Genomic DNA, 16,025 nt, shown 5'->3' on the forward strand with positions numbered 1-16,025 from the left:
TTCTGATAGGTCACTTGAGAATGACTTTTGCATTATTCATGCATTTTCCACAATAGACACTTCATGTCTTTGAATTCTTTTAGTTGAAGTAGGAAATGCAAACAAATTGGCAAATGGACTTAGCCCTTGAAAGCTTATGTCCAGCTGAGTAGTTATGATATCAATCACATCATGAAAAACTCCTTTTACTCAAAAAAACTGCTGAAGTTCAGAGGGTTGTAATTTTTTTTTCTCAGCATAGGACTGAAAAAGAAAATGAAGACCATCTTAAAATATCTTTGGATGTTGGCAAAAATTTAGGGAGCTTTTTGATATGAGAAAAATATGCTTTTGCCTTTAAGGCAACATGTTGCCCATTACGTATTAATAAACTGGATTCAACAAAGACTTTCTTACCCATTGCTAAAAATCAACCAACTATAAACAGTCACCACAGTTCTGTTTTTGCCAGTGCCAAAAAGATTTCCAAATCCTTTCAGCTAAAAAGCCAGCAAAGATCAAAGAGTTTTCACATGAGCTCTCTACGTGGCAATGAGATACAAGTGCCATCTTTTAGCACATTATAATAATCCTGTTGTGCGGTACTCCTTTCCAATGACCTGTAAAAATTATATATTCAGAAAGGCATTTTTCTTAGCTAAAGGGAAAAAGTATGAATTAGGAAAGGTACATTTAACAAGCTCAATGATCTATTATAAGTTAATACAGCTTTTCCCCCATTCTGTGGAGTTCAGAATTACAAATGCTTGGCTAGTTAGCCATAAAAAAAATGGAATCTGAATGTTAGAGTACAACCTGACAAAATGATGTATTACTCCTTAGTCATTGAAATAAATACATGTTCTAACCTTTATTGCTTTTCACTTACTTTGTTATGCATGCCTTGCACCCAATTAAAATATGTGCACTAGCACAATACTATAGCCAGATCTTAAAACCAAAGAAAGACAGAGGAAGGAAGGAAGGAAGGAAGGAAGGAAGGAGGGAGGGAGGGAGGGAGGGAGCGAGGGAGGGAGGGAGGGAGGGAGGGAGGCAGGCAGGCAGGCAGGCAGGCAGGCAGGAAGGAAGGAAGGAAGGAAGGAAGGAAGGAAGGAAGGAAGGAAGGAAGGAAGGAAGGAATTCGGTCAGATGAACGTAAGTGCAATTTCTTTTTTTGCTAATGATATCATACTAATTTTCCAATGCATTCACCTATCCATTGACCATGGTTACTATCATTGAAACTTTCACTTGAGCCTCTGTTCAGTTTTGACATTACCATGCTGAATAGTCATTATTTGTTTTACTGTCTGGCTCCTTCCTCAGATGATGAATAGTGACCCTAGTTTTACAGTCAAGATCCAATGTGTAAAGTCTGTCTCCTCCACTATATTATAAGCTCTGTGACATCAAGGACCAAATCTGGTTCATGTACATGCCAAGCATTTAGGACACTATGTCCTGCGTATTCATTGATTCAACAAATATTTATTGAGGACTGTTGTGGCTTGAATGTGTCCCCCAAAAGTTCATATGTTGGAAATTTGGTCCCCAGTGCAGCAGTGTTGAGAGGTGGGACTTCTGGGAGGTGATTGGTTCACAAGAGCTCTGCCCTCATGAGTGAATGAATCTACTTCTAGATTAATGGATTGATGGGCTATGGAGGGAGTGGGTTAGTTACCACAAAAGTGAGTCTGTTATAAAAGTCAGTTTGGCTCTCTCTGGTGAATCCCACCCCCACACCATGTTACCTCAGGACTCTACAGAGACCCCACTAGCAAGAAGGCCCTCACTAGATGAGAACCCTTGACCTTGTACTTCCCAGCATCTAAAATGGTAAGCAATAAATTTCTTTTCTTTATAAATTACCCAGTCTCAGGCATTCAGCTATAGCAACAGAAAATGAACAAAGACAAGGACCTTCTCTGCACAGGGCCCTTTTGATTGCAAGAAATATAATCTAGTCAAATTAATTAAAATGAAAAAGAGTCTGTTTCTTAATTCTCATCCTCTCGTGCTTCTTTGCTTCTCTGTGTGCATCTGCCCCAGTCTTTTTTCCTGATCAGCACTCTCTGATGCTCTGTCCCCATAGCCTGTGGAAATACAGGAAACTTCACAATGGTGCATAGTCCATACTCCATGAAACTTTCTGCTTAAGTAGCCATCACAACTCTCAGCCTCTTGATTCTAACTTAGTGAGAAAAGTCTGGTAAGAATCCACCATTTACAAGCCATTGGACTAACTCCCCTTGGATCAGTTTTCTTCCCTCATTTAATCAGTTGTAGCTAGGGAGAAGTCATATTGGGCTCAGAGTGTGCAGTCACAGAAGGAACTCCCATTAGCAATATCTCCCCTTAAATGAAGTTATAGGTAGGGCAGGTAATTGTAGACAAGACTAGTTAAACTGTGTTTTTAGTTAGCTTTGTTTTGTATTTTATCATTCTGCCCTCAGTATTTCGCACGTAGTAGGTATTTTTAAAACTATATTCATTGAACTGATGCTAGGATATAACATAATATATTATTTCTAACTTTTATAGTTTATGTGAAATGGGGAAGGCAAGTGGAGAGGCTGGTGTTTTGGACTCTGGACAGATATAATACATACCTCTGCCAGGATGAATAGATTTAAACCTGGCAATTTATATTTCTTTAACTTTCCTACTCAAGCATTGTTTTAAAATGAAAACTAACTCTTAGCATATCAAGCTTTAAAAATAACCAATTTAAACAATTAAAAGAGGAAATGAAGATACGCTAGTATATAATTTATATGGAATCCATTGCCCACTATAACCATTTTTGAGGACACTCTGCATTTTAGAAGTGCCACAATAGCATATTCTCTCCTTTTCTGATTCCCTTTAAAACTTAAGTCACTTAGAATGACATAAGGAGTTCTATTACTAATTTGAAGAGTAAAAAGCAAGGGAACAAATTCCCCTCTAATAAATTATCCCCACAGAAAATATGCTTAGAGGTGGGAAAGCCTGATGGCTAGACCGACACTGCAGAGTTCCATTGGTAGAGATGCACTTTGTGTAATGTTGGGAGCAAGTAATGATTTTTTCTCTTTGTTCTTGTAGAGGGATGCTTTGGGTGCTCAGAGGAGCATTGACTACCTTCTCCATCCCTTCCCTTTAAATAAATCAGATTTTGTAAACAGTGAAAAAACCAAGAGCAGATGTGATCATTTAAGCTAGGAATGCAGCCACACCAGGTGTCAGAGCATGTTGTGAGCACCTCTACCTGGGTGTTCCCCCTAGGGCTACAGCTGCTCTCAAGGTCACTTCCTCTCCCACAGACAGGCAGTGAAACTCATTCTGAGGACTCACCTTCTGTACACACTTTTAGAAACTTCTGCTTCCAAAGGTACAATGAAGTTAATAATTGAAGCAAAGCAGATTTCTAGAACAGGCTTCACATAGGGTGGCTTGTAGCATTTAGAAGCTTTTCTCTAGACACCACACCTATTTCCCAACTGTAATATTCTGTATAGAATGCAAATGTTCAGACTTTGCTTTTCAAAAAGGTTGTATGGTTCACAGCTGAAGACAGAATAGTTGAGAGTTGAGTGATCTATCCTTCAAACCAGAGGCATGATATTCCTTCACTTACCAGCAACCCTTGGACCTCTGCAAGGATGTGACAGGAACAGCAGAACTCACTAGAGCAGGCATCAGCTGCTCCCTCTAGTCACTTTCTGGGTGCTGTGACCTCCAGCAGCAGAGGCATTCCTTCTCCAAGGGTGTTCTGTGAGCCTTATTGGTCCTCCCCGTATGATCAGCTGCCAAAGAATTGCCAGTGCAATCTTGAGACTAGATGAGGAGTTACACTGACAGGATAAAATTTCAAGGCTTGCTAATCTTTGTGCATGATGACATGAGATCATCAGACCAGCTTGACTATGGGAGGCATTTCTGTAAAGAGGTAAGATTACAGTTAAGTGGCTCACAGCTCCTGTCTTTTCTATGAAGTACTGACTCTAGCTAGGGGTGAGTCACCAGAATAAAATGATCATTTATTTCAGGACAATGACCTGAGTAGTCACTTTGTAATTTCTCTGATGGCCTCTCTTCTTTGCTCTTGGCTTTTTTTTCACTTATATTTTCATTACATTTAAAAATAATTAAAAATTATTTTTCTGCTATGTGGAATGCCTTTTTGATCTATTGCCAATGCTTTCACCTTTTGTCTATATATACAAGGGGCTCAGATTCTGCATCTTCTCCCCCTGACATCCCAGACAAGTGATTTGTCTCACTGGGAGAAATCTTTGAAACGATGTTTTTGGGGCAGTTTCCTCTTCCTCCCTGTCTCCCCCGCTCCTGCTCCTTCTCCCTCTCCCTCTGCCATGTAAGAAGTACCTTGCTTCCCCTTCGCCTTCTGTCAAAAAAAAAAAGAAAGAAAGAAACATGTCTTTGTGTCATCATTGAGTTGCTGCTATTACAGGTGTAGAAATCCCCAGCTGCCCGTATCTCTGATGCTTCTCCACAGGAACAAAACGAAATAGAACCACTTGTTCCCAACATGAAGCTAAGGGCATCTGTACCAATGGAGGTCTGCGGCATCTGTCCAGCCACTGGGCTTTCCAACCTCAAAGTAAGATTCTGAGAGTTACACAGGGTAGGAAATTTGAATAAACAGACAGAAAGATGAAATAAACCTAGACCTTGACCTCAAGGCAGTCCCAGAATCAAAGGAGACAGAGATAATAATAATTACATTATGATTCAATAGGTACTATAATAAAGGCATTTATAAGGTTTAGAAGAAACAGGACGGTGTGGTAAGGAAAGGGAAAGTGATGTTTGAGCTTACTGTTTACATTATGATCAGGAGTTTGCCAGCCAGAATAAGAGAACATTCCATTCCAGAGATAGGAAACAGCATGTGGAAAAGCACAGAAGCTTCCAAGAGCAACTGTCGCAATTGTTCTGGATACTGCAATAACATTTGAAAATACAAGCTTTACATCTTATACATTTTTGTGTATAGTATATACAAATATAACATAACATACATATAGTATAGAGCAGTATTAAAATTAATTTTAGCATTGTTGCCTGTTAAAGTTACATGAAGAGGAAAATAATCTTTCCCATTTAAGATAAAGACTCCGATCAGAGCTAGAAAATAAACACAAAAATGTCACATTTTCATGAATGGAAGCTCTGATATTATAATACTTATAAAAACCATGAAAAAACTCTTTGAAGGCAATTTTATAAGTGAAACCAAATAGCCTAATAATACTGGAGAAACTACCACCATTTACACTGAATGCCTACTTTGTGGCAGCCTCTTCTTCCCCATCAATTTACATGCACAATCTTATTTTAATGCTTATAATAACCCTTTAAAGTAGATATTATCCACATTCTACACTTAGGGAAACAAACTTGGAGAAGTTAAGTAATTCGTCTGTAAGTGACAGAGCTGGGATTCAAACCCGATTTGTCTGATGCCGTGGCATCATACTTCAACTCATATCCACCCCCAAAATCCTACCAGGAACCAGTAGCTGTTTATTATTATGAAAACTATGACTGCATAAATATAAGATCAGCATATATGTGGCAACATAGCACTGTAGAAGGAACACTATATGAGCCAAGAATCAAGCAGTCAACCTTCTAGTCCCCACACATCGCCACATATGTTAATTTGGTTAAATTATCTAACTCTTGAGTAGGTTGAACCAGATAATCTCAAACGCTCTTCCAGCTACTAATGACTAAAATGCTCCGTTATTACAATCATTGATACATAAGAGGTTGCCCATTCAAGAATTAGCTATTATCTTGAAAATGAGTTCATCTTTCATAAAGGTAGAATTAATCACATTTAGAGAGCTCTTGGAACTAACTTTAATATTAGACCAAGTGTTATATGTTCCAGTGTAGGATCTCACTTCAACAGCTGCGTTATCTTCAGAAAATAGTAAAAACCATTTTTGTTGACATAGAGAGTAAGTACTGTGTGAGCTTGAGATTTAAAACTAAAATATTTTTTAAATTCACAAATATGTGACATACTATCTACTATATATGTAGGATAAGACAGACTAGGAAAGAAATTTGATTTATTAGAGATTAATCTGAGCAGGATCAGAGAGAAAAAGTAAAGAAGCAAAGAAGCAACTTAGGACCATGAAGGACAGAAAGTAGACATCGTGTCCCCAAGCCCACAGTCATGTACCCAGGAAATGATTTTTAGTGCTTTGGAAAAGAACATGATACAGTAGAAAAAATATGGGCTAGAAATCCAAGAACCTTAGGTTTTAATCTCAGCACTGTCACTCAAACTCAAAAAGTTTATGACACTGGGGCAAGGAATTTAAAGTTTTATGAGCCGGTTTCCACATTCATTTACAATTGAGAAAACAATCCCCACTGAGTAATTTGGTTGTGGAGTTTAAATGAAGTAATGGATACGAAAATGTCCAGCATCAAGAGTAGCATAATGTAAGCCCTCACTGTTATTTTTTTGTCCCTCATTGTTAATGTAAAGCAGTTTCAAATGCTACTGGATAGAATTTGATCCAGCAATCCTACTACTGGGTATCTACTCAAAGGAAGTCAATATATTTTTTTAAAAAATCTGCATGTGTGTATTTATTGCAGCATAATTCGTAATTGCAAAGATATGGAACCAACCTAAGTGCCCACTGACCAATGAGTGGACAAAGAAAGTGTGGTATATATACACACCATGGAATACTATTCAGCCATAAAAAAGAATGCCTTTTTGCAGCAACTTTGATGGAGCTAGAGGCAATTATTCTAAGCAAAGTAACTCAGGAACAGAAAACCAAATACTTTGTTTTCACTTATAAGTCGGAGCTAAGCTATGTGTATGCAAAGGCGTACAGAGTGATATCAAGGACTTTGGAGACTCAGAAGTGGGAGGATGGGAGCGGGTCTAGGGATAAAAAAACTATGTACTGGGTACAATGCATACTACCTGGGTGATAGGTACACTAAAACCTCAGACTTCACCAGTATATGATTCGTCTATGTAAACAAGAACCTACTGTACCCCAAAAGCTATTCAAATTTTTAAAAAGCAATTAAAAAATGCCATTGGATAGAAAAGTACACACTCACATTTGAGAGATCTGAGACACAGTTTAATGATAAGAACACAGCTCTGGGGCCAGATTTAAATGTTGGCCTCTGCTACTTCCTTGTAGTGTGAGTTTGTGAAAACTGCTTTGTCTTTCCTGAGCTTCAGTTTCCGTATCAATAAATGGGGATCACCATGATATAGGATTACTGTGAAGACTAAATGAGCAATATTAGAGGTTTGAATTAGAGAAAACTTAACAGAGTATCTGGTACACAATGGGCTTTCAATAAACATTAGCTCTCATTATTACTCCAGTCAGCATTTTCGGCTTGATAAAACCACAACTATCAGTCAAGGTCAAATTTTCCCCTCCTAGCCATCACAAGTTCTGCCAGCTGGGCCTTGCTTCAGACTGCAAAGACCCTTGTACATTTTGGCTGAAGGCAAGAATTCGGAATGAACTGCCATTCAGCATCAACCTGTAAAGTTGTGTACTACCTGCTCCTCAGCTTCAGCTTCAACCTTTGCAAGATCTAACAGTTAAATGGTTAAATGACTACCTACTTCAATGTGCTTTCTGGCAGCCAGAATTTGCATGCAATCAATGACCATGTGACTACATAATTTATGGTCATACCTAATTAGTATGGCATTCTGATTATTAACTGGATATTTCCTCTCAAATAAGCATTCTATATATAACTTGGAGTGAAACTATGTGTTTTATACATTGAATGCTATCCATCAGTTCAAGGGTGAATATGCCATCAGAATGCAAGTGTTTATTCTTTTTTTAAAAAATATATTATTTTTTGAGACAGAGTCTTGTTTTGTTGCCCAGGCTGGAGTGCAGTGGCATGATCTCGGCTCACTGTAACCTCCACCTCCTGGGTTCAACCAATTCTCCTGCCTCAGCATCCTGAGTAGCTGGGCTTACAGACATGAGCCATGAAGCCCACCTAATTTTTGTATTTTTAGTAGAGACGGGGTTTCATCATGTTGGCCAGGCTGGTCTCAATCTCCTGACCTCAGGTGATCCACCCACCTTGGCTTCCCAAAGTGCTGGGATCACAGAAGTGAGCCACTGCGCCTGGCCTTAATTGAGAATGGCTCTCACTCTGTCACCTAGGCTGGAGCGCACTGGTATAATCATGGCTCACTGCAGCCTTGAACCCCCACCCCCAACCCTCCCCTTGGGCTCAAGCAATCCTGCCCCCTCAGCTTCTCAAGTTGCTGGGACTACAGCTGTATACAATCACACCCAGCTTTTTCATTTTTGTATTTTGTTTGTAGAGATGGGGTTTACACATATTGCCCAGGCTGATCTCGAACTTCTGGGCTCAAATGATTCCTCCTGCTCGGCCTCTCAAAGTTTTGGGATTACAGGCGTGAACCACTGTGCCGGGCCACCAGTACTTCTTACATAATACTTGCTGTAGCGAATCTCTTTCTACTCAAGATGCTAAAACTCGTGTTCATGCAATTAAAGACGATATGAACATAGACATTCAGAAGCAATACTGTCATCTTGAGAGCCAATTACATCATTCCAGGGTCACATTTCTAGAACCAAAATGAGCCCGTGTCAGCTGCTATAACAAAATGCCTTAGTCTGGGTGGTTTATAAAGTTTATAAGCAAGAACTGTGAATAATAAATTTGTTATTATAAAAAAACTTCTTTCTTATAGTTCCGGAGGCTGGGAAGCCAATCAGTGTGCTGGCATATTTGGTATTTGCAGAGGGTCTGCTTTCTGGTTCTTAAATAGTGGCTTCTTGCTTTGTCCTCACATGGTGGTTGGGGCAGGTCGGCTGTCTGGGGCCCCTTTTATGAGGGCATTAATCCCATTCATGAAGGCTCCACTCTCATGACCTAATCACCTCCCAAAGGCCCCACATCCTGTCACACTGATGATCAGATTTCAATATATGAATTTTGTGGCCAGGGTGACACAAACATTCAGACCACAGCACAAAAGTTAGGGACAATTTCTTAAGTAATTGTGTGATGCAGTAAACACATGCAAAAAAATATCAAAAATATAGTGCACAGAGTTTTAGTCTGTATGCTTCAGTGAAATTATATCGCCACTGACCACAAAATCTTCAAATCTGAGAGGTGAAGAAATACTGTTACTAATTGAGAAAAAACAAATATAATTTGGTTGCAAACTCATAAGTTGCTTCCTGTTCTATAATTTAAAATAACTACTATCTTAAATTAGTAGTTTAATGAGTGAGAGCAATTTAGCACCTGATAATGCTGAGAAATTGATTCTGCACTGCATTAAATTTAAAAAATGAGCTTTAATAAAATTACAGTAATTTTTAAATATGATTTCCTACTTATTCATGGATTTTAGAAGCTTATTTTATGATGGTAATCTTCAGTTCAGGTCTTAGCCAAATAATTTCAAGCCTTAGCCGTAGGCATTTGGTCAGTATGTGTATTTAAGTGTACTATGAATGTGACTCAGTCACGTACTACAACTGAGACAAGGCAATCACCAAGGTCACATACCTAATACAGCTCCATCTCCAGGCCACCCATTTACCAAGTTTGTGGCCCTCATGTAAGAGGTGACCAAGATGCACCTGCACCAAGAGCACCAAGAGGATTGTCTCAATCCTTAAGAGAAAGAAGGTAAGGGCTGGGGATGAGGAATGCACTTAAACCAGAAATGAGATATGGACCTCCGTGGCTAGGATCCTGACTTCAGATTGCTAATTTATCCCATTTTACTTAGGCCAAAATGACAGGCTGAACACTTTTATTGGAAATGAAACATTCCAGAGTTAGAAAGGTTTACTTTGGACAGTCAAGGACAGCAATGTGTATGTTGTTTGGTTCATGCAAAAATGAATGAAATTTTAATACACTTAAAGTTACTTTCTACTCTGAAAATAATATCAAAGTAGAGTCAATAAATATTAAATTTCCTTCCAATTCCACAGGACCAATTAACTGAAAACATAATTTTTGTACTAAAGAATAAAAAATTTAAAATCTCAAACGCTTTTTCCCAAAGGCAGAGGTCATGGCAAATCTTCAGAGAAAGAGCACATTGTCTATTTGAAAATTCAGGCTCAAGCCTTCAAAAGAAATGATGGTTCATGCTGTCATTTCAAGTGACTACAAAGAAGAAATCAAAGAAAGGTGTAAGGAGTCACTACTTTAAGGATTAGTCACAAAAGTCTTAGGAATAACACAGCTGAAGTCTCAGGAAGGCAAGTCATTATAAAAGAATGGGCATGGATCATGTACTAAATTAATCAGTAGGTTACAGTTCACTACCTTATAGAATCTGGGCTTCATTTAGAAGGCCTGATGGTATACAATAGACTTTACATTTTCACATTAATGCAAGAGCCTATCAGTGAATTCATGTTCATTTCCTTTATTAACCAGCCTATATTAGATTTGATTTGTGAACTCTGGCTATATAAGCAAAGAAGAAAGCAAGCAAGCAAGTGATCAGAAGCTAGCTCCTAGAGGGACCTTGAGCACTCCTCGTGACAGAGACACAGATGACACACTTCTAACTTCTCAAACATGCCAAGTTTGTGCTTGCCTTCTGGGTCTTTGCCTTTACTATTCCTTCCCTCAGCCCACTTGTGGTTCCTTCTAATCCTTCATGTACCAGCTCAAATGTGTTCTCTTACACAGATGACACTTTCTAAAGTAGTTTCTCCACTGTCTCCCCACATCATCCTGTATATGTTCCTGTCACTATCAGAAGTTTGCTCATGGCTGGGGGTGGTGGCTCATGCCTGTAATCCCATCACTTTGGGAGGCCGAGGTGGGTGGATCACCTGAGGTCAGGAGTTTGAGACCAGCCTGGCCAACATAACCCCATCTCTACTAAAAATACCAAAAATTAGCCGGGCGTAGTGGCAGGCACCTGTAATCTCAGCTACTCAGGAGGCTGAGATGGGAGAATTGCTTGAGCCCAGGAAGCGGAGGTTGCAGTGAGCCAAGATCACGCCATTGCCCATTTCCTGGGCAACAAGAGCGAAACTCTGTCTCAAAAAAAAGGAAGCAGCTGGTTCGTTTATTGTATACCATCATGAAAATCCAAGCTCAACTATAAAAGGGTCACCTTTTCGCTCACCATTACATCCAGGAATCTAAAAATACTTGCTTAAAAAAATGAATGAAAAAGCAGTAGAAAGCAAGCAATTTTACTTCTGAAAAATTATTCTAAAAAAATACACGTCAAGTTTACCAAGATATAGATATACATTTATAATAATGAAAAGAAATTGTCTATCTAACCAATCTCTCCAAATGAGTATTTTCTTTCTTTTTTTTTTTTTTTTCAGACAGTCTCATTCTGTCACCCAGACTGGAGTACAGTGGTACGATCTCAGCTCACTGCAACCTCCTCCTTCTGGGTTCAAACAATTCTCCCACCTCAGCCTCCCATGTAGCTGGGATGATAGGTGTGCACCATCATACCTGGGTAATTTTTGTATTTTTAGTAGTGTCGGGGTTTTGCCACGTTGGCCAGGCTGGTGTCGAACTCCTGGCCTCAAGTGATCCATCCGCCTTGGCCTCCCAAAGTGCTGAAATTATAGGAGTGTGCCATTACGCCTGGCCATGATATTGTTAAATTAGTTATGGTATCTATAGAGGTATCAAAAAGAATATCAAAGACATTTTTTCTATTATTGAGTGAAATAAGCAGATTACAAGCCAGTATGTACGGTATGATCACATTAATGTAGAGAAAACAACAAAAATAGTATGTTGTTGTATAAGTTTAGAAGAAAATAAAACAAACAAGATATTAAAAATAGTAGCTGTCAATTTACTTTTAACTTTTTCTCCAAGTTACCTCTGCCATGCCTCCTCCCCCACCTTTGCTGTATGAGAGAAAATTTGGACAAGAACAACTTCAGGTGACTACAAAGGAGTGATATTTTTTCTCAGCCTAGCTGTGGTAAAGAATGCCTTATTTTCATCCTTATGCTCTTTCACATATGATTCCAAAGTGTACATATCCAAATGCCTACTTTACCTCTCAAGATATCATTGCCAACAAAGTTATTACCCCTCTAAGATCCTAATATTTCAAAACAAACAGCATTAAATCTTAGTTTTGACTGTTCACTGTGTAAATCAGACTATTTCAGGTCTGAACTATGCCTTTTTAAAATTTCCCTTTTAAAAAAATCTTTATGGAACAACTACAATTTTTCAACAGACAGTGATAACTACTCCCTACTTTAAATACAGGCTGGACAACTCATACACAAAACAACAGTATAATCTTGTAGTACTTCAATTTCATTCTACTCTCTATGTTTGAAGAAAGAAAAACATTATAACTGAGTTCACAGCAGCTTTGTTTTATCTTAACACAAGTTACCAGTGTATACATAAGAAGCTGTGAACAACAGAAGCTGTTTATGATATTCAGATACAAAGCTGTTGAGAAAGTCTCAACAATGCCAGTCAAAGAGCAAAACATCTGGTTAGTTTTCAAACTAAGTGAGCTGCTTTGCCCTCCATGCCAACTATTAAGCAATAGGCCCCTGATGTCTTTCCCATTCATTATAGACGAACATAGCAGTTCTCAACATTCTCACTAGTCCCAGGATCACTCAATTTTTTTTCCCTTTTCTTTTAAATAACTCTATTTGGTTACAGATTAAATGAGCAAGTTGACAGCACACAAGTTTTCTTTAAGTTCTTAATTTTTAAGAAGTACTGTGTAATTTTATTTTCTAATTTTGGTATTTTTTTCAATAAAATGTTTTTCAAAACATTTAAACAAATCATGTAATAGCTGACCTGGTATCGAATGCTGTACTTAAGACATTCCTAAACTATTAGTTTTTATATTTTAAACTAAGTTTAAACAAAAACTTTGTTATTACAGAATGAATATCCAAGGATCTTAAAGAAATCATTCAAAGTGTGATACAGTCTAGTGTTTATTTTATGTTATGGCAGGTACACTTGAATTTCAAAAATTTAAAACATATATAAAAAGTGGTTAGGGACTAACATTTGTATCAACAGTTGATAAATGTCTAAGATTGTTTATTATACAGCAGGGTACAATGGTAGTGCTAATGCCAACAGGGCACCATGGAAGTTAGTCTAAAAATTATCCCTAGGCTTTATACAAGCAACAACATATGCTGCTGTTTTTAGAATTTTGGGAAATGATCTGCTTCTAACACTAAGCAGTTCTTTAACATTTTAAAATGTTATACAGTGTTATAGTATTTAGTTTGGCAAATGTTTCAAAATAAAGTAGAAATGTATTCATAACATCACAGAAATGCACATCCAATTTTGTTTTCAATAAGAACCATAGGTACAGATCAGAACTCTTCCCTATATGAAATAATTTACACACAGATGAATGCTATAATATCACTATCTAAAATAATCACTAAATACAATTCTTTTTCAGAAATAAACAAGCAAAGATTTTTTTCATTATCAAATATCAAAAACATGTTGATAATGTATGTTGTTCAAATAAATGATACTCTAAAATTATAGGAATAATCTCAGTGAATTCAGTGAATGTGCAACCTAAATCAACCAAGTATACTGTAGTACAACCATATTAAGAAACCAATGATCAGAAAATACAACCGTATGAAAGAAATTTATAATCCACAAAACTTTTTCAGGCCTTAAGGTAAAATAGTTCCACAGTCTACAGGTAAAACCAAGGCAACAAAAATGCGTGCTTGTCTTGAATAAGTAGGTATTTTATGCAGAAGATGTAACACTTTGTTTGTAGACAGCATGGTATGCATTTCTCAGCAAGACATAAGGAAAACAAGATTCCAAAAGATCCATTGTAAGGAATGGGGATTCTTGTACAATCTGAAAAATTCAAAAAATGCATCAAAACTCAAGTTATTTATAATGGGAACATTTATTGACAACCAGTAAGGCAGAATTTCTGTATTGTTCTTATTAGAAATAGACACATGTTATTTTCCTTTTACTTAATCTAAAATGTAAATGTGCCACAGTGAATATATATCAAAAAGTTTAAAAAGGGCTACTTTTCAATTATAATATTTAATCAACAGGAATATACTGAGCACTTTCATTTTCCTCACTGATATACTAGAAATAAAAGACAATACAAAAATATTTAAAATATGGTCCATACCACCAACTCTACCTGGCAGTCCAAGACTAAGCTAGGAAGCAAAACCAAACATAAAACCAACTATAATGAAATGGAAAGCTGTAAATTCTATAGGAATTCAAAACAGAAGAAAAATTAACGCAGGCCAAAGTAATCAGGAAAGACTATCTGGAAAAAGATTTGAGGAATCATTAGGATAAATCCGATTTCTGCAGGTAAGGAAAATGATTCTAAGTGGGGAAAGAGCCACGTGGTAGAAACAAGCAAGAGCCGGTTCATAGACACTGCAGAGAGGGAAGTGACTAGGCACAGAAAATTACAAGAAATGGGCAGAATAGAGTCAGAATGTAGAAAACTCAGAAAACTGGAAGAGAGCTGACGCCAATACACTAGAAAAATACAAGGCCTAAGTGTTTTCCAACAGGTTGAAAAATTGTTCATAAAAGAATACCCATAGTTAATACTAACCTTAGATTTTGTTATTTTCTGATATTACTGAAATGATAAAATATGAGTGATGTCAGTCTTCTCTGCAAATTTTAGAAAGGTGTGGCTTATGTGAAGTAAACAAAAGGGATCAAAAAAAGTATTAAATGACTAAAATGCCAAGAAAAGACTCTCAGGAATGACTGGAACTCTTTTATTTTTAGTAAAAATTAAAATGAGACTTACCATATCTAGCAGTAAATAAACTGATTCTCTATTTCTTGTTGTAGTTTTATCTGTCTCCTGGCCAATTTTCAGTAGACTGGAGGATGCAAGCTTAAAAGTATACATACACATAAAGTGAGTTAATAAAAGGTTCATCAGTTACTTATTTTAGGTATGCTTCAGCTTCCAACACATTTCAATCATTCAGTGCTAAATATAAAATAATGAGCAATTAAATAACAAATAAAATGAGCTTAGATACCCTACATTCAAGCAGTAATTTAGAGAGTAATTAAGGCACAAAGAGACACTAACATAATAAATGTAATCAAATATTCTTGTTGGTCTTTAAAACTGATTTTTTTCAGAACAAGTCTGCTTTTAAAAATGATTCAAATTATTTTCTCTTATCCCATCATCTATACTGACTATATTTCTTAGTTCCCAAGGAAGAAGACAGTTTCACACTGGATCTGACTTCACAGAAACACTGTAAGACTAAGACATTAAACCCTGAGTGAAGGAATTATCTGCAAATGGAAAGAAACACTTAACGATTTTAATAGTGTTTTCCTTGAAATAGAAGTTATTTTCTCAAGTTAGTACTGTATTTGCATTTTTAATTAAAAAATTATTTTTGTAAAAAGCTGACAGGATTTACAACCGAAAAAGAAGTAAATGTTCTAGAGTTCAGTATGCCATGGTACATCTTTCCTTTAAATAAAATATGGAAAAGGTTATATTAATAAAGAAAATAAAGAACTACATTGATACAGAAATTAAAAACCATGTTTCATGAGGCTACATTTAGCACTCCTCTCTTTTGGTAGTGTGTAGTATTTTTAATGATGAATTTATCACCATTAATGGTCTTTCTCCAAAGAAATGGAAATAAGCAAAATACGTCTTTTTAGAGGGAACAGCCTCTCTCTTGGCCTCAATTTTCCTTTGCTTTTTTCTCTTTCAACCCTAGGAAAATTTCTAAGGCAGTCCAAACATCAGCTTAGGAGAAAAGGTCATACCGCAGAGCTCTAGAGTTGGGAAAGAAACTTCCGAGTCTAAGGGAAATAATGGACTGCTCCATGATTTTAATGCCCCACCTTTACCTGTTTCTCCCTCCAAAAAAAGAAAATAAATAAATAAATAAAAATAAAAGGAGACTGAAATTCATATACCTGAGAAAATAATTTGAAAACAA

At 37.0% G+C, this 16,025-nt stretch overlaps 2 protein-coding genes across 5 annotated transcripts in view; both read right to left on the minus strand.

The window, feature by feature from the left end:
* FRZB (frizzled related protein) overlaps positions 1-3,685 on the minus strand; it is a 72,213-nt gene extending 68,528 nt beyond the window's left edge. The window contains exon 1 of the mRNA XM_074009564.1: positions 3,599-3,685. The gene's annotated coding sequence lies outside the window, so the exon portion shown is untranslated. The remainder of the gene's footprint in view (positions 1-3,598) is intronic.
* Positions 3,686-12,971: 9,286 nt separating this feature from the next.
* NCKAP1 (NCK associated protein 1) overlaps positions 12,972-16,025 on the minus strand; it is a 111,254-nt gene continuing 108,200 nt past the window's right edge. For all 4 annotated transcript variants that reach the window (XM_015432461.3, XM_005573658.4, XM_005573657.4 and 1 more), the window contains 2 exons: positions 14,849-14,938; positions 12,972-13,902 (listed from right to left, as the gene is read on the minus strand). In XM_015432461.3, the coding sequence (XP_015287947.1) occupies positions 13,786-13,902; positions 14,849-14,938 (207 nt within the window). In that variant the 3' untranslated portion in view covers positions 12,972-13,785. The remainder of the gene's footprint in view (positions 13,903-14,848; positions 14,939-16,025) is intronic.

The sequence above is a fragment of the Macaca fascicularis genome, chromosome 12 (assembly GCF_037993035.2).
Source record: "Macaca fascicularis isolate 582-1 chromosome 12, T2T-MFA8v1.1".
NCBI lineage: Eukaryota > Metazoa > Chordata > Mammalia > Primates > Cercopithecidae > Macaca > Macaca fascicularis.